The 26,821-nt window shown below is 38.1% G+C and overlaps 1 protein-coding gene across 12 annotated transcripts in view; it reads right to left on the reverse strand.

The window, feature by feature from the left end:
* ANK2 (ankyrin 2) overlaps positions 1–26,821 on the reverse strand; it is a 404,131-nt gene that overhangs the window by 35,676 nt on the left and 341,634 nt on the right. For 10 of the 12 annotated variants that reach the window (XM_089525937.1, XM_089525940.1, XM_089525943.1 and 7 more), the window contains 11 exons: positions 26,127–26,230; positions 16,346–16,570; positions 14,600–14,698; positions 13,323–13,477; positions 11,726–11,937; positions 9,973–10,177; positions 9,148–9,244; positions 5,146–5,374; positions 3,245–3,370; positions 1,777–1,899; positions 312–344 (listed from right to left, as the gene is read on the reverse strand). In XM_089525937.1, the coding sequence (XP_089382063.1) occupies positions 312–344; positions 1,777–1,899; positions 3,245–3,370; positions 5,146–5,374; positions 9,148–9,244; positions 9,973–10,177; positions 11,726–11,937; positions 13,323–13,477; positions 14,600–14,698; positions 16,346–16,570; positions 26,127–26,230 (1,608 nt within the window). Of the gene's footprint in view, positions 1–311; positions 345–1,776; positions 1,900–3,244; positions 3,371–5,145; positions 5,375–9,147; positions 9,245–9,972; positions 10,178–11,725; positions 11,938–13,322; positions 13,478–14,599; positions 14,699–16,345; positions 16,571–21,038; positions 21,075–22,827; positions 22,870–26,126; positions 26,231–26,821 lie in introns of all 12 variants that reach the window. The other 2 variants (XM_089525944.1, XM_089525945.1) reach the window with 2 other exon arrangements.

The following is a 26,821-nucleotide window of genomic DNA, read 5'->3' on the forward strand; positions in this document are numbered from 1 at the left end:
TAAAGAGTTCTGATTCATTCAAAACTTCTTACAGTTTATGATCAAGATTCTGTATTTTACTGACCTGCTCTAAGTAAATATAAGGCAAAAGCATATGGTGAAATTCAAAACAGGCATATGCACTGTGGTTGGTCTGCCTCCCATCTCACACTACCCATTAAAAAGCTATTCATGACACCTGAGAGTCTATCTTTAGCTCTGTGTGGTCAAGTGAGGAGGAGAGGATTGCTGACCCTTCCTCTAGGCTAACAAGGCTATTTGGGCCATAGTCACAGTAATTTTACAGTATACTAATCTATTAACAAAATTACCTCTTCTTCCTGTTCTTGATCTGATTCTGATTCCTTTAAGCCCAATATGTCATGCAAGAAAAGAGAGAAACAGAGCAAGGAAAGAGAGGAGGCAGTTAAAGGACAAGAATGATTTCTGGTCATATTCAACTGGCAAGAGTACAAAACGAACACAATTTTTGCACTTTTCCCTGAGGAGGAAAAAAAGGGGAACACAATAATCAGTTCAATTTAGAAAAGCTAGGGACTAAAATGATTTTTTTAAACAAAGTCTACTCATAAATGTTGGCATTTTGCTGATTAATAATGCCTATTAATCCAGGTTACCTACAGGATCACCTCCTTCCATATAATCCACCCCATATACTCAGGTCCTCTGGTGGACATTTACTCCAGTCAGACTAGGCTGGCAACTGTCAGCCAGAGGACTTTTTCTTCAGCCACCCCTAGACTGGAATAATCTGCTAGAAGACATTCAACAGCTGAATACACTGTACAGATTTAAAACAGTATTGAAGACCAGTCTCTGACAGAGGGTTTATCCAGATGAAATGGTGAATTTTAAATGTGGACTGTTTCAAAATGTGTATGTCTTATTGATTTGTTGTTGTTCCCTGCACAATCCATGGGGAGAGCCAGGTAAGAAATAAACATAATCACCATCACCACCATCACCACCATCATCAGACCTGGAACATTGTTGTTTAGGCACCAGGTCTGAATCCAGAATGTGTTTGAAAAGTCTCCTGTTGCTTCACTGAGGGTGCATCTACAATTCAGAAATGAGGTTGTTTGTGTTGTAGTTCCATCCTACACAAACCTGGGATTTGTACAAGTTCATTAACCTTCTTTATCAAAAAGTGCTGGTGCCTCACAAAACTATTCTGTAGGATGGAACCATGGCAGTTAAAGTAGTGTCAAACTTCATTATTTCGACAGTGTAAATGCAGCCTAAATGATTAACCAGTGAAAAGTGTGATGTGCAAAATGGGATGATTACAGATCATTTTGTAGAAGGAAAAGAAGGCCATAAAAGAAAACTCAGATATTGAAGCTATTTTGTGATATTATAAGCATTCTCCTCCAAACATACCAGAATTGAGGCAGAAGTATAATGGGAATTGGTTCTTCCAGTACTGGCTGTTGGGATATATAATCCCTTGTATTATATTTTTGTTATATGCCTTCAAGTAAACTCTGATATATGGTGATGCTATCATAGGCCCATTCTGCACAGGCGTAAAGTACGTCCTGTGGACATACTAGGGTTAGGGAAAGTGCGTGCCTTACGCACGCACCTAACCCTAATACGTCCCCAGGATGTACAAAATGGCGGCGACCGTTTTGAGACCCCAAAGTATAACAGTGGATTATAAAAAATGGCAAGTAGATTATAAATTGTGGTGCAATAAAGAACAGCTCGCTCATATTTTTAGGTATCAGTTCAGTAAAAGAGCAACGTTCCTGTCTCTATATTGTGAAATACCTTTGTGTAAACTGGTAATGTGATATTCAGATTGCAGATAGCTTGATGAACTAGGCCTCGTGATGATTTGGGTTCCTTCATGAATGACAAGCGTCCACAAGGTTCTTGAGTTGTGTCCCGAACCTAGTGCATAAAAATGGAAGAGCTGTAAAACCATAGATTATGAATGCATCCAAAGGGGATGAAAAGATTCTCATGATCCATATCTATAAGCCTCTGGAAATGGGAAAACCATTTTAAATATCAAGTTGTGTAAATTGATCAGATAACCACAGATCTAAAATAAAGTCATATTTATCCATAGCCCTGATAGCCTTGCTGAAAACTTCAAGTGGGTTAAAAAGGGGGGGGGGGAGGGGTGCTGGAATCTATTTATCTGTGACATTTTATCCATGACAAGTGAATACCACTACATTTCAAGGGACAGTATCACAGAGAATGTGTACATTGAGGGAAGAGGGAGTAAAGCATGGGGGCTGCATGGTGTTTCCAAGTCATTTTTTGCCCTCCAAGGGCACCCTCTCCGAAATACTCACACAAATTCCATTTGCAAAAAAAAAAGACCAAACTCTCCTTTTATTTGTTGTTTATTTATTTATTTCATTGTTGCCGTGTGCCTTCAAACCTTTTTGGAGTTACGGTGACCCTAAACTGAACCTATCACAGGGCCTACTTGACAAGATTATGTTCAATGGAGGTTTGTCTTAATTTCCATTGGAGGCTGGGAGTGTGTGACTTGCCCAAGGTCACCCAATGCACTTCCATAGCTGAGCAGGGATTAAAACCCTGATCTCCAGAGTCATAGTCTAATACTCAAACCATTACACCACACTGGTTCTCATTTACTTCCTGCCTTTCACTTAATATGGGGCACAATGTAGATTATTGATAGATTAAACTGATAACAGCTAAAAAACTTTCATTAAAATACAAAGATATTTTAAAAACAAGTATGTGATCCTGTAATAAACAGCACAAATTTTAAAAATTTAAAACCATATAAAATGTAGTAAAGTGAATAAGAGTACAATAACCCCCTCCTGGCCCATTAAAAAACCTTATTGGGACTGGCCATCCAGTATTACCTGACTTAGGACATGTAGTCCTAAATCAGATGATGTGATACAGAAGATGTGACCAAACTGTCCATCATAGCCCTAGATGATTTCGGGAGCAGGCCATTTTTTATTAAAATTTGAGGTGGATGAGAATGTGGAGTATTATTATTATTATTAACCTTTATTTATAAAGCGCTGTAAATTTACAGGGACAAAACTGAGATATTTTGGTCCCCGCAGGAGGCCATACAACCTCCAGTCAATGAATGTTTGTCGCAATGGTCTGCATCAAACACCTGACTTTGAATGGATGTGTATGCAAAACATCTCTCCTGATCCATGATGATTAATGTTCTCAACAGTTACCCCACAATAAAGCCAAAGTCCCAATATAGACTCCTATACATTACCTTGACAAACAATGGAAGTCTATTTTCTTTGAAGGCATAAAAACTGAATATATGATGTTGGCCACTCTTCGTTAATGGCACTAGATTCCCAAAACAGTCCACATAAATAGGTTTACCTTCTAGTACCTACATATGGTTAAAAAAGAACAAGAATAACTAAATTAATCACAAATGCTATTCTTATAACCCTTTATAGTGACTAAACTAGAATTCTTTAGTAGCCTTATGGAGTTCCTAGAATGCAATAACTCCACATTATACTGTGATTTATGTCTTGTTAAATAGTATCTGCTAACATTTTCTTTTAAAATGTAAACTAATAACTTTTCTGTCCTGGTCCTAAACCGTGTTTGTCATCAGTAATGGACTGGATGAGGGCAAACAAGTTGAAACTTAATCCAGACAAGACAGAAGTGCTCCTGGTCAATCGGAAGGCAGATCAGGGAATAGGGATCCAGCCTGTGTTAGATGGGGTCACACACCCACCCACCCACCCCCCATGAAGAAACAGGTTCACAGTTTGGGGGTACTCCAAGTTGACTGATTATTTTTAACCTGGAGGCCCACGTCTCTGCTAGGAGTGCTTTCACGCATTTAAAACTTTTGCGCCAGCTGCACCCATTCTTTGAAATGCCAGATCTAGCCACTGTGGTACATGCCTTGGTTACATCCTGTTTGGACTACTGTAATGGGCTGTACATGGGGCTTTGAAGAGTGTTCAGAAAATTCAATTGGTTTAAAGAGCTGCTACCAGGCTGCTACCAGGGGCAGATTACAGAGACCCCCCCCCCCTGTGGAACAGCTTAATTGGCTGCCAATTTGTTTCCAGACACAATTCAAGGTGCTGGTTACTACCTATAAAGCCCTATATGGCTCAGGTCCACACTATTTGGCAGACTGCTTATCCTGGTATGAACTGGTCTGGACTCTGAGATCCTCTGAAGAGGCCCTTCTCTCCATCCCAACACAATCACAAGCACAGTTGGTGGGGGACGTGAGAGAGGGCCTTCTCAGTGGCTGATCCTAGACTCTGGAACTCCCTACCCAGGGAGATCAGAATGACTCCCTCCTTGATCACCTTCCGCCGACAGGTTAAAACCTACCTGTTCAGACAGGCTTTTAAGGAATTGCTATAAGGACAGGCTGGGATATTGTACCATTTTAATAAATTTGATACAGTTTTATATACAGTCGGCCCTTCTTATACATGGATTTTTTTATACACGGATTTAAGCATCCACAGTTTGAAAATGTTCCAAAAAAGTATAAATTTCAAATATCAAACCTTGATTTTCCATTTTTTATAAGGGACACCATTTTGCTATGTCATTATATTTAATGGGACTTGAGCGTACACGGATTTTGTTATACACGGGGGATCTTGGAACCAAACCCTAGTGTATAACAAGGGTCCACTGTATATATAGTTTTATCTTTTTAAAATGTGTTTTATTCTTTTAATAACTATCTGTTTTAATATTGTAATAATTTAATTCCTTTTTAATGTATTTTAATATGTTTTTAATTGTACTTTTTTAATGTTGTGAAGCCTCTGGAAAAAGAGCGAGATACAAATATAATAAATTTAAGATAGTGGTGCGGTCAAGAAAACAGAACAGGTCTAATGTTTGTGCCATGGTACTGATTTGGACTGGTAATTCCTAAGGGCTCTCATTTTCTCAAGATAAAGATATGCCAATACAATCACGCATTTAACATTCCACCTATGCAAATATGGTTATGCATTTAACATATTGTCTGTTTTGTTCCTAATGCTGAAAAGGAGGTATTTTTGTCCTTCATTCTGCTTCTCATTTCTGAACCCAAAAGGAAGTGGAAAGTATAGCTTTAGAAATATATAATTTAATGAAGAATTAGTGTTGTATGCTCTTATACAATACCTCAACATCCCGGCTTCGAGCAACTTCAGCAAAGTTTTCTTGTTGTTCTAATGTTTTATCAACCTTATCATCTGTCATGCAGAAGCATCTTAGTCGGGCTTCTATGGGATCCTGAGATTTGGCAAATACTACAAATTTGGCCATGTAGGGAACACAAATGATCTCTCTATACACTTGAGATGCAAAGGTAACAGATTCCTGTATTTGTCGACAATCTATCAACCAAAACCTGAAATTGTAGAAACAATTAAAATAGTTATAAAATAAGGTCAACCAATGTGAAAAAGCAAATCAGAATTTGTGAAAGAAGTCCAGAAATCACAACATAGTACTGATTCCACATATTTTATAATGGTTGATAGAAATACTTGATGGCAACAATTTCAGCACAGAGGCTGGAAACTTTATACATCTGGGCTAAAACTTCTAGCATGTCCCAAAGGTTCCTGGGAGATATAGTCCCAAAAATTAATATTTACAAACTAAGTTTGAAATTCTGCACTAGGTATAAAATAGGCTTCTGGACTCTAGACTAGATTTGTTTGTATGCCAAAGAGGTCCATTCCCTCCTGTCTTCCATTCTGGTGTTGTCCTGATTGGACAACACATATACCAAATCCAGTTCTGCTGCGGCCAGTCTGAATGGCATCTGGTACATTCTGCACCAGAACTGGGGTTTAACAGCCTTAATATGAATTTTTATAAACTTACCTGGATCTTCCACTGCGTCACCAGGAACCCAAACCCTATACAGTCCTCCCTCCATGTTTGTGGCTCTGACTTTTGTGGACCTGATTATCCATGGATTTTATTAATATGTTCTCTCTGGAAATATCTAGGTCCTCCAGCGCAACTCTGTGGTCAGCTTTAACCAAAAGTCGTGTTGAGGAACCTAGAGATTCCTAGAGAGAACACTCCATTAGGCATTTGTAGCTCCTCCAATGCAATTCTGTGGTCAATGCCTGGCAGATGTTGACCACAGATTTGCACTGGAGGACCTAGAGATTCCGAGAGATATGTTCTCTCAGGTAAAAACATAGTGTTTCTGTTATTTTTCTGGCAGGCCTTTCCCAAACAGATACTCGGCCACTAGAAAAAATATCTAATTGTTGGACCTGATCTGCTATATCTACTATTATTTTATTGTGTATTATTTTAAGTTATGTTTTATATTGCAAATTGTTTAATGACATTTTAAGGAGGGTAGCATTGTTGTATACGGATTATGTATTTTAATGCTATAAGCCACCCTGATTGCGATGTGCAGAGGGGCGGGATAAAAATAAATATTATTACTACTACTGCTACTACTATTCCAGGAAGATCTGGAGGCCTCTGTTTCTGCACCATAGTGGCAGTGTACATGGGCATGCTGCCGAGCTCTCAGGCATGTCTGCCACCACCATGGCTCACTCATTCTTGAAATCAGATTGAAGTACCCAACCATGTACTGGGTACCTCATTCTGACCTCAGATGTGAGAGACCCGCTGCAGTGGTGAATGTGCCAGGCCACTTGGAAGGATGTTGATACAGTCTGCCACTGTTGTGCAGAAACAGAGGCCAAATTAATGGAGGCAGGTGGAGGAGCTGTGGAGTATCCTGGACAGTGCAGATAAGGCCTAAGTGCACTAATATAACAGGGTAATCAATATCATACACAATATTATAGAACATTTAATTCCTTGTAGTTTAATATCATTAATATCATAGTCAATATTGTATCAAATCAATTTAAATATATTTCAGGTCCATTATATGTAATATCAACAACAATAATAGTAGTAGTAGTCTTTTAAAATTAAGAATTAATGGAGGATCATACATGTAGCTGGTATTACAACTTTTAAAACACCTTTAGAAAAAAATCAAAGCAAAGCAGAAGGTGTGTGACTTTTGAGCATTTGAAATATTGGGCTAGATTTGGAATTTGCTTTCTACTGAAAGACATGAACAGTATCTCCATCCTGTTTATGAAGATTCCCTTTCCCCAAATCTCAGTGTATTATTTTCAGGGGCTAAAGGGGTTGCCAGGGGAAGGAGTGGTCATGGATATCCCTTTCTGCCAGCACAGTGGCACATGCCTACATCTGGATCTGGCCTTCCAAATTTGGTGAGCATGCCTAGGGATGGAGATACAATAAATATGCTGCTCTCTTGATCCCTGTCCTTCTTGGCTGACTGCCCAGGGTGGGAATGCTGTAACATTGTTGTTACAACGTATAATCAATGCATCCTTCAGGGAGGGAAAATTTCCATCAAGTTTAAAGCTAGCGACAGTCAAACCGTTGCTAAAAAAACCCCTCCCTAGACCTCCTGGTAAGGAATAACTACAGACCGGTCTCATTGTTGCTATTTCTGGGTAAGGTGATCGAGAGAGCAGTCGCCTTCCAACTCCAAGCAGTCTTGGATGAAACCGATTATCTGGACCCATTTCAAACTGGCTTCATAGCGGGATATGGAGTTGAGACTGCCATTGTCACCTTAGTCGATGATCTCCGTCTGGGCATCAACAGGGGAAGTGTGACCCTGTTGGTGCTTTTGGACATCTCAGAGGCTTTCGATACCATTGACCATGGTATTCTTCTGGAATGCCTGAGAGAGCTGGGCATCGGGGGCACTGCACTCCAGTGGTTCCATTCCTACCTCTCGGGCAGATTCCAGATGGTGCAGTTGGGGGACACTTGCTCCTCTAAGAGGGAATTCACATATTGTGTCCCTCAGGGAGCTATTTTGTCCCCCACTTTCAACATTTACATGAAACCACTGGGAGAGATCATCCGGAGACATGGGGCGCGGTGTTATCAATATGCTGATGATACCCAAATATGTTTCTCTGTGTCTCCGACTGGTGCAGTGACTAAGGATGGCGTCTCTCCTCTGAATGCCTGCCTGGAGTTGGTAATGGGCTGGATGAGGGAAAACAAACTCAGTCTGAATCCAGAGAAAACGGAAGTGCTTGTGATAGGTTCCCCAGGCCCGGGGAAGGAAATTTATCCACCTGTCCTGAATAGGATTACACTTCCCCTGAAGGACGAAGTTCGCAGTCTAGGAGTACTTCTGGACTCATCTCTGCAGTTGACATCTCAAGTAGATGCAACGGTCAGAAGTGCTTGCTATCAACTTCGGTTGATACGCCAACTGCGACCCTACCTGGGCCAAAGGGACCTTGAAACTGTGGTACATGCTCTGGTAACCTCTCGTCTAGATTTCTGTAAAGCGCTCTACGTGGGGCTACCCTTGTACCAAGCCCGGAAGCTTCAGTTAGTACAAAATATGACAGCCAGACTGGTCACCGGTACATCTAGGTTTGACCATATAACACCTATTTTAAAAGATCTTCACTGGCTGCCTGTTCGCTTCCGAGAGCAATACAAGGTGTTGGTTATTACCTATAAAGCCCTACATGGCTTGGGCCCGAGTTACTTGAGGGACCGCATCTCCCCATATAATCCGCCCCGCACACTCAGAACATCCGGGAATAATCTTATGGAAATTCCACCTTCCAAATATTTTTCTACATCCCAGATGGCCTTTTCAGTGGCGTTCCCACGAATCTGGAATAGCCTTCCCGAGGAGCTCCGTTTGACGACCCCCCTAGAAACATTTAAGAAAAGGCTTAAAACCTTCCTTTTTTGTCAAGCCTTCCCCCCTGATCAATGAAGCTGTGTATGTTGATGCCATTGATTCCCTGCCTTACCTTGCTGTATGACTGTGTTTTAAATTTTGTATAATTGGTTTTTATCTAGAGGTGTTTGTAACGGTTTTTTATGGTTGTAATGGTTTTCTATGGTTGTAAACCGCTTTGATCTGTGGAAAAGCATCATACAAATAAAATTTATTATTATTATTATTATTAAATATAAGATTTAGACATCCTTATGGTAGTTTCATTTAACTTAATGGCGTTTAAGTTAGTCAGTGGGTCTACTGTACGTATAAACCATTATGTGAAAACTTCAAAGTATATGCTTCTGTATGTATAGTTTTCTTAATGGTGATACCTGGCAGATACATTTGTGGTGAAGGAAACACATTCATTGACAAATGTTAATGGCGTTGTTCCTGTAATGTCTTCCCACTGAGCAGGTGTTACTCCACCTAAAAGAAAAAAAGAGAGGACAAATAGCAAAATCTTCAAAATGTCTAGAAAAAATTAGTGTTGAAACATAATACTGTTCTTAGCCAAAACATTCCTAATTATGTTACATTAAATTAGGACCAATGTCTGTTGAAAATATAATTGTCCACTGCTGGAAGACTGATCCAGACATAAACCTTTTAATCCATAAGACAAAAATATATTCATTATATAAAGACTGAAAAAATGTTTGGCTTATGTCTGATACTCCTGAACAAAATTATCTTCTGCCAGTACAGTGGGTCCTTGGTATCTACTGGGGTTTGGTTCCAGGACTCCCTGTGGATACCAAAATCCATGGATGTTCAGGTCCCATTAAATACAATGGATAGTAAAATGGTGTCCCTTATATAAAATGGCAAAATCAAGGTGTGCTTTCTGGAATTTACATATTTTTAAAAATATATTCAAGCTGTGGATGGTTGAATCTGCGGAGATGGAGTGCTGACTGTATTAAGGGGAGGGGGGAGAATAGTTCTATCTGTAACAGATTAAGGTGTTGTTGTTTTTCAAATGCATGCTCACATTAGTTGTGTTCCAAGATGCAAAATATTAATTCAATGTAGTTTATTTCATTTTGTGAGCACTGGCAAAGCAATGAGTTCAAAAAGTTTTATGCTTTAGTGAACATCTTTATATATTTTCACCATTCTGCATAGACTTACAAAAACATTTCTTATTAACCTACCTGTTATACTGCATAGTAGTCTTAAAGTGGGCGTTTCACCCCCATATCCATTAATCATCATATCACTGGAAGCTTTGGGAACAGGAATAGTCATTGTAATTGGTTTATGAAATTTTCTTCTTCTGGGTTCCAGTGTGACAATAGGGCTGAATGTGGCTTTGTTGCCTAAAATCTTCTTTACAAGCTCATTGTGCATAGGTTGGGCCTATCCAAAGATAGGAACAAAATGAAAACAGACCTTGACAATGGCTAACTGTGTTAAAAGTGATTATGTTTCCCATCCCAATTGCTAGGTAATGCCTCCTCTTTTAATTAGAATTCCATTTGCTGATTACAGTTGACTTCAACTGGTCTCCTCTATCCAACTGCCATTAAACTTTAAAATAATAACAAGAGGAACTTCCCAGTGTGAATATCTTTGTGAGTTGTAGTGGACCAATGCTTCTGAGCACTTAATATTTCACTCAACTGTGAAGAGAAAAAGCTTCTACAAAGAATTCTATGAAAAATCTTTGAAGCTATATGGGTTCAAGATGGGGCACAAGAGACAAATTGGACAGCTTCATAATTTTACATAATTCATTCAAAAATCATAAAATGATTTATGAGCTTATCAGTACCCTTTATCTTATCTTCCAGGCATTCTTTCAAGTGTTTGCACATTCAGACTATTTATCTCTGCTAATTTCCTTCTAAGTTACAGCTGACTTATAGAACTATAATCATAGTCTTAAAAAAATGTCAGCTGAATAAAATTGAGCTAAATTACTTACTAAATGTCTTAGAGACAAGGTTATAGAAGCTGCAACTCAGATTTTTTAAAAATACAAATATGCATACACAGTTTTCAGAACTTTAACACATATTTAGTAAACTCAAAACACATTTAATTTGGAGTGTTTTTTAAATTTAAATTAAAAAGTGAAGCTTTGTGTGTTTGTAATTATAAAATATAAAAGAAGTCCCAACTCAGATTCAACAAACTTTAATTATTTTCCCCAAAATTCAAATGGAATAAATGTACCATTTCATTTTTTCCCTCTTTATGTTATGCATGATCAGGATAGTAGTGAGGCTTTGAGTAAACCTGCAGTAACACAATGGCTGAAATTCCATTGCTAGTTCCATTTAATTAATTGTTGAATGGCAACTCAACATTTTATGAATCTCACTTATTCAGCAGGTCTAATCTAATTGGAGCTAGCCATAGGAATTAAGCCACTATGATCTTTAAATATACATAATAAAAAGGAAGTGTGGCTCTTGCCAAATGCTTTCAAACTGGGGCAGAAATTGTCCCAGAAATGGTAGAACATGATGCATAGTGTTATTTCCATGATTTACCTGGAAGAAAAGAGGCACATATTTTTTTCTTTCATATATGGTTCTTGGAACTATTATGTAATCATGTGAAGTCATTCCCAGGAGCAACTGCAGCCGCACTGTGGAAGCATGAAAAACAAACTATGCTTCCTGGAAAAGTTCTTCCTTCAAAACATTTTTTTAAAAATATTTAAGTATGAAAAATGTTAATACCAGGAAAATTTTGTCCAACTTTAAATGTTGGTTCCATAATTTGGTGAATAAGTTATTAATCACAGCAGGCTCCGTTTGCCCACCATAGATAACAAGGAACTTGGGGACAGTGAACACAAAGCAAAGGAACCAGAATAATGATAAAGTCATGGGACAAAACTCATAACAGAAATGTCAGTTAAAGAATGCAATGCCTTGACTTTTTTTTCCCTCTCACCTGAAGACCAACACGAATTCGCTTTGTTAGTGCTCCCTCTGGAAAGACAGCTTGTACTTGAGGTACTACTGTGCTACTTAGCACACCACCTTCAGGTCCAATGAGGTTACTGTCTTGTTTGATCCGTGATACCACTGCAAAGTACTGTGGAAAGTCTCGAGTGATGATACGGCAAATGCGTTTCTTCTCCAGTTCTTCTGGAGTATCAAGTACTGAATAAAAAGAAAATATTGTTAAACCACAATTACTTCATACCATAACTACTAATACTTCCAGGAAGAAGACACTCTAAAGACCTTTTGTGTACATCATAAGCAGATATGTTTTTAGAAACTGTGAATGCCTTTCAAAATGTCTAATGACAGGTTGGGAAAGGATAAATAGAAAATGTTTTTTCTTATTGTCCAATAGAAAACAAATGAGAGAGAGAGAGAGAGAGAGAGAGTAAGAGAGGGAGGGAGGGTGGACAGTCAAATAAACTTCACAATATTTCTTGCAGGTGGATTCAGAGCTTATGTTTTGTTTCATGGGTACAATTCACAAGATCATTCTCACAGCCACTTTAAATCCTCCTATGGAGGACCCAGAATGAGCCATGGTCCATATGTTTAAGGATTCTTTCAAATAAAAAGTCCATCATTATGACGTTTCTCTATAGAAACAAGAGCCAATGTGTATCATACACCTTGGATTATTTGATCATCATTGTACCATCTCAGAATCATACATCCTCACTCAGCTGTTATACTCACTGAGTGATCTTGGACTAGTAAATCCTTCTCAAGCTAGCCTACATTTTAGGATTCCTTTGATAATAAAATGAGGCAGAGAACCATGTATCTTAGGATAATAAGCAGATAAACAATTTTACTTTGAAATAAACATTGATGCATAATCCTTTACCATTAATCCAGTCCACATTGTAGAATTAGAACACCTGTCATCTTATTAGCATCTATGTGCCCTGTCAACAATCATAATCTTAGATCTAAAACTGCTAACATTTTGTACAATTACATCTCATACAACCATGTGATTGGGCAAGACCCATGTCCAATCTTACCACTTACTGTGGTAAGTAGCAGGTAGCATGTTTGAAGGAAAGGGGTATTTAATCTTTAGGTGTATAACATTTGACAAACAGATTGCTGTTTAGTCATTATAACTTGTCAGGGTTTTTTTCTATTTCTTTTTTTTTAAAGAATCTATTAATTTTTGTTGACATCTCCAAATTATAAGAAAATATGTATAATTCAAATATTGTTTCTCAAAAAAAGCAGAGTAGCACTGACCAACCAAAAACACTCAAGCTATGAAATCTGAAAGCCATTTCAATCCATTCCTAAGAGTCAATTTTCAGACCAATACAAAACACATCTGTTCCTTTTACCAGTCTTGAGGCTTTTGTAAGGTCTGTGATCTGTTGTCCTCAAATCATATTAATCTTCCTAATCTGTATATACTGCTGTAACATAGTGACTGGCAGAAGACCACCTGGTAAGTTAGAGTTGCCCTTAATGTCACAATTACTTCTAGGTAAATAGGTTTGCAATTGCAGTCTAACTTCTTTTTAGTCTTTCCCTATCAAATGATATACCTTCATCCATTCCATTTAGGATTTCATTTAGTTCATCCTCTGTATATTCACAGAAATGCTCCTTCCAGTTGTCTCCATTCTCACTCCTCAGGATCACCAGCTCTCTTTCTTTACCACGTAGAGCCGCAAAGTGAGGGATCTCGACAATCACAGGCCTATTACAGCAACAGAGCTTGTTAAAAGATTATGATAACGAGGAAACAAGTTGATATAGAAGGGGTGGTTTTTTTCAGTCTGTTACAAAGTGACCTGGAATTCTGCCAGTTGTTTTGCTATTCCTGGATAGAATCCTGAAAAAAGCAAACTAGTAGCACTTTGGCACTGTAGGTTGTTGTTATAACCAGAAAGAATTATCCTCCCACTTTTCACCCACAAACAGTGTCTACTGTCCTTGCCAAAATAGCAGGGTATTTAAAGGAATAGAAGGATTTGGGGTTGGGATTTTTGTTCTTGTTTTCTCAGAAATGAATAAAGCCCACACAACTGAAGTTTGCTTTGATGTGTGGAATCATGTGCATCACATGTATCATGCAGAATCTACTGTTATGTATGTATATACTTATATGGGCACTTAAAAGAGAAAATTATGATCTTGCTTATTCTAGACAGAAAAGGCTAGAAGCCAAAGACTACACTTAAATCTGCACTGATTTGAAATCAGCTCTTTATTTCAACTGACAATATTCAGATTTATACCCAAAGAAATATTATGCTATTATACAATTGAAAGATTGAAATTTTGCTCTTTGTGCACATATGGTATATATATTTCACCATAACATGTATTTTCCACTTTTGTAAAAACTATAAATACTTTGCGTATCAATAGTCTCACAGGGATAATTGAATTACATAGGCCATCTTACATGTATCATGCCAAGTATTATGTTATATCCAGTGTATAACATATCACTATTGTGTCTGTGACAACGGAGGCAAAAAATTATGCAATAGATTCCTTTAGTTCCAGTCCAGGTTGCTTTGCTACAGACGTCAAGCACATGACAGCTATAACGACTGGTACATTTTACAACTAAGAAGATCTCATGCTAAATCAAAAGTGGAGGTCAAGGAATTTTAAGAAACGGTACAAACATATCACCAAAACAAAAACCACATACCACAAGGGCTGGAAAATGGTCCACTAAAGGTCAGGTATACAAAATTTTAAATCATAGAAAGGGATAATGTCATGGGCACAATGACATAAAAATAATATTGCGAAGGAGAAGAATGGGAAGGCCAGCATCCATCAATTTGTTTTAAGTCTCTCCTACCCAAGAAATTTGGTCCCTGGAGGCCCCAGCTGAAGGATTCGGCTGACCAAACTTTCTCCCTCATTAAGTGGGGGAGGAGCCGTAGGCAGGTGAAGTTTACTGAGTACATCCAAAGCAGCAGTGAAAGAAAGAAAATAAATAAACTTTTATGTGGTTTTTTTTCTCAGAACCCCAGTGCCACTGTCTGCTCAGAGTGGAATTAGGCTATACGCTGAACAGATTTCTGCCTTGATTTATTTAAATATATCCCCACTGGTCACAAGAAATCATAAAAAGAGCCTTCACTCTCATGACTAAGGACCTTATTCTGTCTCTAGAAGGTTCAGGGATATGTTAACCTTGCTTCTGATATTCATGGGAGCAAGAGATATCCTTCAGGATTGACAAGCAAACACATTACACTAAGATTTAACTTGGTTGGTTGATAGGTTCAGTGACTCTGATTTCACTGCCAGGACACCACCCAGGAAAGTGCCAGCTGTACAAGACATAGCTGGGAAAATGATATGAAAACTCTGAGCGCATCTGAATTTTCATATACATTCCCTACCAGCTTGCGAAGAGGAAAATAAGTTTCTGATTTTACTGTGAGTGTATTAGGAGACGGAGAAACAGGTAAATAGAGGAAGAGAAGAACTGAAAATACAAAATGTGACAGCAAATGCATTCTTATTTGGGATTTGATGCTTCTTTATTTAAGTTCTATTTAGTTTTGAAAGGAGCTTCATGTAAAGACAGGAAGCAACCCTTTAGTTACAGAAATACATTTACTCACAATTAGGAATCTTCTAGTTCCTCTATTGAAAAACAGCAACAACAAAATAATGGCGGAAATGGTTGATGGTTTGGCTTGTTATGCTGCACAATAGTTCGAATTGCTAGCCACCCTCCAATTACTTTTCAAGCCCCATTCTCAAAATTAAAATCTTAAGAAAATTGGATGGATGTCTTCCAGGACCAGAAGACCTAATAACATCATTGCTTTGCTTTGCAGTATGTTTAGGCTATTCACTTTTCCATCTTCATCCTTGTACCGGTTTCCAGCTGAAGCCATTCCCTGAAAGAAGAAGGGGTTTCCTTTGCTCACCCTTCTTATAAGAAGCCACTACTGACTAGCAAAGCTGCTGATGAAAGATTGCTGAGAACTGCTGGTTTCAGCACAAAATTGCTAAAACAGGTACAGCAGCTCTGATATTTCTATGGGGCACTACAACGTAGAAGCTAAATGCAATTACAGAAGTTGTTCTGTTGCTCCAGGAAATCAGAAATTTGTGCTTCCCAGGCAGTCTCAATTCCTGACAAAATAGCAATTGAGAGAATACGAGTTCCACTTGATGGTAACTTTAGCTTCTGCTACATCTTTCAACAGGCATTGCATATGCATAAACAATATTTGTACTACTGTTTTCATTTTTTAGAATTTATCTTTAAATGTGGAGAATGAAATGAATTGACTATGATCACAAAATGATTTTGACTTTAACAGCCACATGAATTAAAAATATTATTCCAGAGAATATCCATAACCTTTAATTGTAGTCATTTGTACATTTATTCTTAAATTATTGCTAGTAGAACAGTGCTTTACCTTGTGCTGTGCAGCCCAGCATCATATGATACAACAGAAAATCTTTTCTCTTCCAGTGTTGAAGTAATGAACCACCCCAGCAGAAGTTATAAACAGAAGAAATTATTTATTTCATATCAGGTTTTTTTTAAATTAAACCAACTTTAAAACATTCTTACCCAAGGAACTGAGCACCAGAAGGCCCAACTTCAATGAGACGGCTAGCCAACCCTTCTCCTTCCACCATTGGAGGCATTGTGGCCAGTCTATGGCGTTTGACCAAGCGGCAGGTAACTCGAGTTGGAGCAGTGCATTTCCGAGGTGGAATAATGATTCTAAGTCCATTGTGCCTGCAGCCTCGCATGGCACCACCTCGAGCATCCACCATAAAACTGACCAGGAAACTGAAAATAAGATAAGATGTGAAAGTCAGGCAAAACTGAATTCTCTTCATATGTGTATACTGGTTCCCCCTTAATATCTAATATTAATAACAACTATGTGTAAGTTGGCACTCTGCATCTATGTCTTTAAAGTATCTTAAGAAGTGCATAGATAATATATATAACTGTGATTTGTACACAACTGCATAGAGCATTAAGACATACCTAGCTATCTATTCTATGTTAGATGTTTACTATCAGTGCTGTGATAAAATAAACTTATTATTATTAATGTTATAAATTTCAATATAGGTGACATTCCACTACTAAAACATTTTTAAATAATATTGTAAATGGGAAGAAGCTTTCTCTATTTTGATTTTAGTAGTGCTTTTTTTAAAAAAAAATCTTCACAAGTAGACAAAATATTGTAAATGGGAAGAAGCTTTGTGTGTTAGTAGTGCTTTTTATATATATATATATACAAGGAGACAAAGGATGCTTTCACTTAAAGCATTTTTTCTACAACACCAACTGCATTTGCACATGAATTTGAAACATAAGTTTACTAACAATAGAAAAGAAACAAGCCAGTAATTTTTTTAAAAAAATTAAAATGCTATCATGATCCAGACTGTGAGATTATGTATAGAAATATGGCCAAACAATGATCTTGCCATTTCCCCTTCCACCTGGTTTTGCTAGCATGATGGAACCCCTCCTTCCCTTCCCTTTGCAACCTTCTTTCACACCCAAAAATGTATTCCAATCTCAGAAGGAGGCAACAGGAAGGTACTGGGAACTGCAGGAAGGAAGAGGATTCAATCACTTCCAGCTCTGGTAGTGGAAACAGGTTCTGTTAGCAGAATGATGGCATTGGATCTAGCTCAGTATTTCTTTCCTTATATTTCTATTTCTGTCTATTCTCCTTTAAATACCATCAGCAAAATCATTCTTTTTAAACCAACTGTCATGTTCACAACCTGGGGAGGGAGAGGTCAGTTACACATGCAATTACAACCAGCTGTCCAAGCATGTTGCCACGAATGATGACTAAGAGGCACAATCTGTTGCATTGGAGCATGCCATGCATCCTTGATCTTCCCTATTCTTCTTAACTATTTAGTCTGTACTTTTTAGACAGCACCCATTTAGACAAGAAAATACTGAGTATACTACTATTATAACACTTTCATTTTAGCTTTCACCTTAAAAGCATCACCTTTTCACTTTAAGCTTCAGCAGAATGGATAATCAAATGTCATGAATATAATATTGATTAAAAGTTTTATTTTTGTCTTTGTTTTGCAATCTTTTAAGGTCAATTATACAGCTACTGGATGTGGGGGCTGCATTTTTGTGGCGAGAAGATTGTTTTAACCTGTTTGCCATGACCCAAAGTGGGTATTTATTTTATCACATTTTGTTGTATTCTGTATTAGAGTGAAAGTTTCAAATCTTAATTAGCATGAGGACTATGAATAAGGCAACCTAGTTTAGTCAGTATCTTCCACTTTAGCTTTCAATATTCAAGTCAACTCCTGCCTTTGATTTCCATGTGTTGATTTTTATGTTGCAGCCAAATCACACAGATTTGCTGTGCCTGCCATTTAATGAAAAACTTTTTTGATTAGCCTTAATTGTTCCTATTCATGGAACTAAATGAGAAGCTTATTCAGGGCACAAACAGCCCGAAGAAAATACTGCAGCTACTTTCCATAAATGGCACTTGGAATGTTAGGATAAAGAAACTTAAAAACATTCACAAAAAATCCTACAGCCAAAAATGACATAGGCTGGAATCCAGTTGGGGAGTTACAAATACGTAATCACTGTAGTTACATGAATATGCAGTGACTTCCAGTCCAGACCGCATCCAAACCCCACTTACTGGAAACAGTTGATGCAGTTGACAGGGTCTTTTCCTCTGTCACTTAAGAAGAAGCTGACTGACATTCCCACCTCCTCCTGTGAGTGATATCTATTACAACAGCCAGAAGCAGGTCCTTTTCACACTTCCCTCTTGTATGAGATATCTCTCATGGGACTGGGGTGGAAACATCAGCCAGATGCTTTCTGAACGACAGGGGAATGAATCCCTCTCAACTGCAGTGGCTGCTTCCGGTAATTTGGGGCTGGGGAACTTTCACAGACTCTATGTGTCCCCCTAATTCTAGGATTCGTGCCATCTATAGTAGGAAGGATAATTTCAGACTTCTGGAAGGTTTTGTTTTAATGCTGGGTGTGTGTGTGTGGAAAATATAACTTGTTAGAGGAGGGAAAATAATCCTCATGGTTTATTGTCCCTATTAAATTGGTTTTGTGCACTTAAACTAGCACATCTCTTCCATACACAGCTTTCTGAGTACAAAAGGCATGGCAACAGAAAAGATAAACACAAAGAAAGAAATGGAAAAGGTGTGAATATCTATGGATGGCTATACAATTTATGCTTTACAGCAGAGGTGGGCAGACTGTTCTTGGGACTGTAGATACGGTTGGGGTAGGCTTGACCCATCCAGATTACCCAGACCACTATGTATTTAGCCAAAATGGGGATCACTGCCTTTGGAAACCTTAAGGATCAGCAATTTGTCTTTTAAAAGGAGTGCAGGGCCTTTAACACACACATACCTCAAATTGTTTTTCAAAATCAGAAATGGACATCTGGACTGTCCCTTTTCTGATTCCTGTAATAGGCCAATCCACATGCCCCCTAATGGTCCCAGTGACCAAAAACTAGTCCCAAGAACAAACACAGCTGCCTGCTCTTGTCATAGGACTTTCAGTTGGTGTTACATGCAAACATAATCCCCCACCAGAACAAAAGAAACTACAATTGAACTATTTTGGCTCTTTAAAAATACAGTAAACAATAGGAGCCTAAAACAAAATTGGTGCACATATGATGGTCAGTTTTAGTTAGTAAGGAATGTAGACATGCTTCTCATCACACAGCTTGGAAAAGTAGTTATTTGAACCACATCTATCCTAGGCCTCCCACAAGAGGGCTTTTAAATAGATCACTCTAATTACCATCTGATGCAGGGAAACAAGGAAATAGCAGCTAGTTAGTCACAGTGTGAATGTTAGATACAGAACAGCTTAATCAGGCTGCTTCAGGATTTCTCAAGCACACAAATAAGAACTGGAACAAACTAGGTGTGCTGTATTTTAGAGACACAGAAAAAACAACAGACCAATCAAATATCTTCTGAATAGTTAGCAAGAGCCCTTCTCTTTACATGAACTGAATTACTGAGAATAACCCAAACTAATATTTAGATAGCAAGGACAAATTTTCTTCAGACAAACATGCACTCTATGTTTAATTATGGATGCTAATTTCCCCTTGGCTTCAGCGAGATTTGTATATTTTCAACCAAGGGAAGTACTGCAACCCAAACATGATAGCTTGTGTTCCAAACTGGTTACCACAAACTCTTTTTGAAACTGTCTTTCTGTGTGAAGATGAATGTGAGTTGGTTGAAGAAAACCTCAAACAGTACTAATGGGATACAAGACACTCCCTAACAACCTTTTTATATAGAAGATATTTAACTGCAGATTAATTCTTGTTCTAGGGAAATGTTAGAAGTCTTTCAACAACACTAAGCTGTACTTTAAAATATTTCCAGTTATTTTACATGAGCATTTCTCATTTTTTTTAACTGGAGGAACACTTAATTTTTAGGGCCCTTGGTAACCCCTGCATAAGAAGTATATCTATAGATAAAAATGCCCCCCATCACAATATCGTGGGGAACGTCTAGTGACCTCTCATGGAATCCTGGTTGAGAAATACTGCCTTAGACAGACATTTCTAATAAGTACACTCCCTTTGCAGAGCAACAATTACTACTAATATGAACAATCTCTTTGTGGGGCAGGAAGTACGGAAGGTATGAATTGCATTTCAGAAAATTTTGGAGACATAGGGTGAGCTCCTACATGGCTGACCTTAATGTAAAAGTTCCTCATGCAGGACTCTGCTCTGGCTTCTTGGCATGACTCCATAGACTCATGTTGTGGTAGTCCCTGGCCCAGCAACAACCATAGCTTTGCTGGTGAAGAGCAGGAGAAATCAGAGGAGGATCTGGCTATGTTCCCATAGCCAGAAGTAGACTGAGGGCATCTTCTACTGAGATCCACTAGGATCCTCCCGAGGTCTCAGTAGATAATGAGTCTGATTATGCTCCCAAACATCTCCAATCCCATTTGTTCTCAACCAGCAACAGTATACCATGGAGAGCAATGCAACAGCGAGTCAGCCTTTGTATGAGGATTACAGTGTTTTACTTTCCTTTTAATCTGCAAAGGAAACCTGACTTCACATAAAGTGTTAAACATTACAAGGGCAGACAGTTTCTTCCTGTGCTAAATAATGGCAGTATCAGAACATCCTGATATGAGCAAATGAAAAATATGATAGAAAGAAGGAAGACAAAAGGGAATCATGTGTTAAAAATGAAATTATATATAAGTTCACCTGCTGTTGTCATGGTCAAAACATGGAGAGGAGTGGCTGCAACAGAAGAGATAATTTAGCAACAAAAATATGGAGTAATGAATGAAACAAAAGGATGAAGAGAAGATGTTTTAAACCTGTAAACTGAAAGATGTAAAGGGAATATGTAAAAACAGATTACAGAAAGCATATGAAGGAGCAAAGCTGAATGAAATAGGATGTTCCTCCCTGACCTCTTTCGAATGGGAATATTCAAGGACACTTGGAATATTTATTTCCTCTACAAAAAATTTGGAAAACAACTGCAGCGGGATACAGACTGCCCCTTGGAGTGGCCTGCACCTGCCCCTTTCACTGATGGATTGGGGCCTCAGTGGCCACAGCGGCTGCCCTGGAGGCCAATCTGCCGCTTGGGGAAGTGGCAAAATGCTGCTTCCCCGCGGCCTGGAAAGGGGTGTCCTTGGGGCTTCATGCCCCAAGGACACCCCGACAGTAGCGGGGAAAGTGAGAAAGGGGCCGCTTGACCCCATTCTCTTCCATATCACTGGCACAGCTGTTTAAAGGCCGTGCCAGCGATACACACAGCGAAAGGAGCTCCGTATTGGGTCTCTAGGCAGTTCCATGTTCATGAAGACTCTGTATGCAAGCCATATATATTGCAGTAATTGTGCTCTAATGCATCTGCAATACCAGGAGCTGCACTGAAACTACCCCCACTCTGCTATACAGAATGATTAAAAAGAATGGTGCAAAAGGAAAACTGTTCTTATTCATTTTTGCACCATTCTTTTTTAATCACCCTGTACTACTAGTACAGCTAAGAGCCTTTTACTAACTTCCATATGGCAGACCAAATGGAGGGTCCATAACATTTTGATCATTCATCAGATATTTGGAATTTGCCAATCAATTCTGCTATGTAATGTTTGAGCCAAAATAACCCAACAACAATTGCCACAAATTGGGTGCCAGGATCTGTTTTAATGGGTACTATGAGCAATTAAGATCTCTTTTGAATGGCACGCATAGCAAAATCCTATGTGTGCTTTTTTAAGCACTAACCTATACTTTCAGTTGACTCATTTTGAGTTGTCCATGTATGAGATACTAATCTGAGTTAAATTTTCTTGAAATCTATTTCTACTGGGAAATGTATAAAATTAAATATATTTATTAAATACTGATGTGAGTGGGTAAGGAACCAAGATTTTACTATGACCCCAATTTTCTAATTTGATTCTTTACTGCCTGAAAAATCTGTTAACTATTGTCTAAGAGCCTATCTGGGGCTATTTCCATCCTTCACTCCAGATCTATATATATCTAGCTAGCTAGCTATTAAATCATAAAGGCTAAATCCAATGTTAGTCTTACCTAGAGAAGACCTGAATCTGATTTAACCACAAGTTTCTATTTATTTCACTTTTTCCTTTCTCAGGTTGTTTACATATTCATATTTGAATAATTTTCTGTATTTCTTTTCTTAACAGTTCTTGCTGCTAATAGATTACTTCACCTTTTCCACCTCAAAATGTTATGCAAACATTGTCATAGTTTCCAGAAAGGAACCACACTATTACAATGATAGTTGAACTGACTACGGTCTCTTCATCAAATAAGAGAGGAGTCTGCTTTTAATAAGAAATTTTCAAAATTAATCCTTTTAAAGTTCAGATCTAGTTAGACATTTAGAAATTTATATTCAATTTATTTTTTATGTTTTTGACAACTTTAAGCTTCTAACTGCTAGGTCCTGTTTCCGCTGCTGTTTGTGAGAGTAACATATGGGATATAAACAAGAAATATTTACCTTGTTAGCAATGATCCAATCTCCTTTTTTGAAGCCAGGCAGCTAAGAATAATAACTCTAATTATTTGTCATTTTTAAGTAATCTTTCCTTATACCTTACAGATATCCCCAAATAAAGTGAGAAAGGTTTGTAAAATGGGTCAGTTTCCCACAGCTGAAATGTCTTCAAAGAGTGCACTCACAATTTGCATTCAAGTAAAATGCATATCAATATTTGTTAAGAGTACTCCCTCCTTTGAAAACTGAATGGAACCAAAAAGACTATACAGTCCAGCCATTTCCTAAAAGAAGACATAGCAAACTAATGTAGCTTAATAGGCATAATCCAAAGGATTGTTCAAAGCCCTCCACATTTGATTTCTCTTTGAATCTCTAGGTCTTGCAGCATAACTCTATTTGCTGCAGAGTCTTGCCAGAGGCCCTACAGATTCCTGGAGAGAACATATCAATCAAACCCAAAAGTAATCACATCTGCAAAAGTCAAAGCTAGAAATGTGGAGGGCTAACCTTACAATCAGTGTGTTTCAGAAATTCAAGGATAAAGCCTTTGTACACAGTGGTGTGGGGAGGCAAAGCTCATTGGACTGAAGCCCTTAATTTTTTTTTATTAGCAGAGAATCCCTCCAGAAGGGAAAAAGGTCTCTAGAAATATCAAATGTTTCCAGTTCTTTTTTCGTCCATTATGCCTGCTTAGTCATGAGTTACATCCAATCTTGCTTTAATATATGCTGAGTTGTCCTCCCTCCCTTGTGTTCTTCCTTTTCACTGACCATATGTTGCAGCATCATTCATGCAACATTTGAGAAACTGACTGCCACTGATTTGGATCAAGCCTCTGAGTTCTCATGAGCTACTCTTGTTGTAATCCAAAATATTTTGGAAAGGTTTGGTCATTAGTTGGCATGAGGCACTAGCTTTACTCACATAAGATGTGCACAAACAAGTCCAAACACTGTTTCATACAAGGTGTGCATATGCTAACATAAAAAATATTTTTATTTAGCAAAATTTTGCAAGTTTGAAATTAACTGAAGTCCTGTGTTGTTGTTTCTTGTCAATTTTACTTGGATGTTAAAACTTCTAGTTAAAAAAAAAGCTGGCTAATGTGATATTATCTTAGCATCATGCACATGGCTGTCAACTGATAAACATTTCACAGGCCAGCATGTCAGTTATGCTGTAAATACTTTCATTTTCATTACTCTGCTCTGTAGGTCACTAAAATGAGTACCCAGTTTGTTGGGGGCAGTTAGCTTACACATTGTAAACTTCTTAGGGAGTGCTTAGTTCACTGATAAGCAATACAGAAATGTACTTGCTATTGCTATTGATGCCAGCCTGTTGTTTCTTTTCTTTAAAGGGCTACACACTATGCTTTATAATCTAAGGCATATAAAAATTAAAAGATATAGCTCTTGAAAATAGCATCACATGAAAACATTGGGTTATGAAACCATGGCCTGAAATGCACAAGCCAAATAAAGTGGCTTCCAACCACATTGGGGCATGGCATTTATATGATGCACACACTCAAAGTGACTGAAAGCTGCACCACAGCCCAAAAAAGAAGTCGATTTGGATCAAGTTCTGGCCGCTGTGGCTTGGGACTGCTGCATTGGTGGCCTGCTTTGGGAGTGGGCCATGCAGTCGCCATGGTCCCAGCTCAATTGTGGCTGGAGCAGTCGAAGGTCTTTCCTTCATGGCCGTCTGCTTCGCCCCATGATAATTTGCCATTTTGTGTAAATGGATCTGGTGCTCCTTTTTTTGGGGGGGGGGGGGTGCTGAGAACTGTATTGCTAAATCAAGCATTTTCAATTCAGCAAAGCTTTTCTCATAAATGTTCTATCATTAAATATTTATACTTTCTTTTTTAGATATAGAAATTTAACTTTAATGTTATGTAAATACAATGTGAACTTACACATGTTTATTCAGAGGTAAGCCCCACTGCATTTTGTGGAACTTATTCCAAAGTAAATGTATATAGGATTGTAGCCTAACAATACTTTTACTGATCTAGGTTTTCTACACATAATCCAAGAGATGACAGATATAGTTCTCTCTTTCTGATAGAGACGTGTGTGTGTGTGTGTGAGAGAGAGAGAGAGAGAGAGAGAGAGCGCCTACACATGTGAGTGAGTTTCCTTATAACTTCAATGGAGGAACAGTTTCATATGTACACAGATATAGGTTGCAATGTCATCTATTTCCACTGAAGTTAGTAAGAAAGAATCTTTCAGCTTCCAGAATTTTGTGCATTTATGTGCTGCAGGATTAGGTACATTGCTCTTTTAATCCTTGCACTTTCTAGCTCTGCTCAGTTGTTTTCCATTCATAGAAGGATATCAACATTTTTCATTGCACTGCCAGACATATATATTATTGACATGGAGGTTCACATAGGAAGACCCTTGATTGCATGGATGCCTACATATCTACAGCTGCTCATATATAGATCCTCCTTATGCAATTACCCAAGGGGCATGTCAAGTCCCATAGGGGCCACTAGTGATGGGATGAGCAGTACAGTTCTACTGACCTATCATTCATATATAGGAGGGGTGAGCAACTGCAGAATGAGTGGGACTCAGTTTTTCTACCACGGCCACATCAGTACTCCAAAGTCCCACTTTGGGAATACAAGTGCCACATGTGGCCCATAAACCTGATGTGAATAGGTGTTCCACATGAAAAAAAAACCTGGGTTTTTTGGTAGTCTACATTAAAGCCTATACCTGATGAAGACCTCCTCAAAATTTATGATAATCATAAATGCCACTACTATTAAATATTGCAAGGACAGAATCACAAAAAATTGAGCAGCAATTATTATTTGTCTTTTGAAAGCTGCTGACATTTCATTTTGATGCAAAAGTTTTCTGGGCATGTGCCACAGCCTGCTGAGAGCAATTCCAATTATTCATAATTAATTCTATATAGACATTCTAAATCGGTCTTAAGATCCACAATGCCAATTTAAGCCAGTTTAAAATATGTTTAACTGTCATGACTCATAATAATAATTTTAAAATCCCCTCTCAAAACTTGCAAATACTCAGCCTTATCCAAAAGAAGATTTTTCAAGGGAGGAGGTGTCATAATAGTTAAACGTCCTTCAAACTGCTTTAAATGGCAGGGGGTTCGACTGGATGGCCCTTGTGGTCTCTTCCAACTCTATGATTCTATGAAATTTGAAGTATGGCTGAACATTGTAAACTTACGAGTTAGACTATATGTCCAAACTAAACATTAGTTCAAACTGTGGAAATTCTTCATCTTCTGCTACATGGATTACTTACCCAGAATGTATAGGGCTAGCAGAAAGAGCAATATTGTCTAGGTTATCAGGACTCCAGCTTAGGCGATATGATGTCCTTTCACCTTCCTTGGCCAGTGTGGATACCTGAAAATGCAAAGAAATAGTTTTTTCCTCCTTGGCTTTCTCTTTTTTTTTTTTTTTATTTAGATACTCCAACTAGCCCAAGCAAAGTGGTTTCAAAACCTCAGATGGCATTAGTTCACTGAAGGATATAGACTTATTTAAATTTTAAGGTATAGTATTTCTGGTGAGAAATCAAATGTGTGATCAGATTTATATACAAATTTATGATTAACCTCTTAAAGATCAATAAACATACTGCTGATAGACCATTTAGACAGCAGCAAAAAATATTAAAGTTCAGAAAAGTTACTTCTTTGGATTACAACTCTGAGAATTCCCCCACAGGTCAGCATGGCGACTTTCAAAATACTATGTCTGGATTCACTATATAACAGCATTTTCCAACTGTAGGCCCTCCAGATGTTTTGTACTTCAACTCCTAGAACCCCTCAGGCAGCATTGCCAATGCATAGTGGTTATGGGAGTCAGTGTCTAAAACAAGTGGGCAACCAAAGGCTGAGGAACACTGCTATGGAATATCAAAGTTTTCCATTGTTTTTCAATAATTCCAGCTCTATAACTTTGACTGCTAAAAACTGGCTGTATAAAACC

The sequence above is a fragment of the Sceloporus occidentalis genome, unplaced genomic scaffold (genome assembly GCF_023333645.1).
Source record: "Sceloporus occidentalis isolate IW3139 unplaced genomic scaffold, rSceOcc1.0.p SCAF_5, whole genome shotgun sequence".
NCBI classification, from domain to species: Eukaryota; Metazoa; Chordata; class Lepidosauria; order Squamata; family Phrynosomatidae; genus Sceloporus; species Sceloporus occidentalis.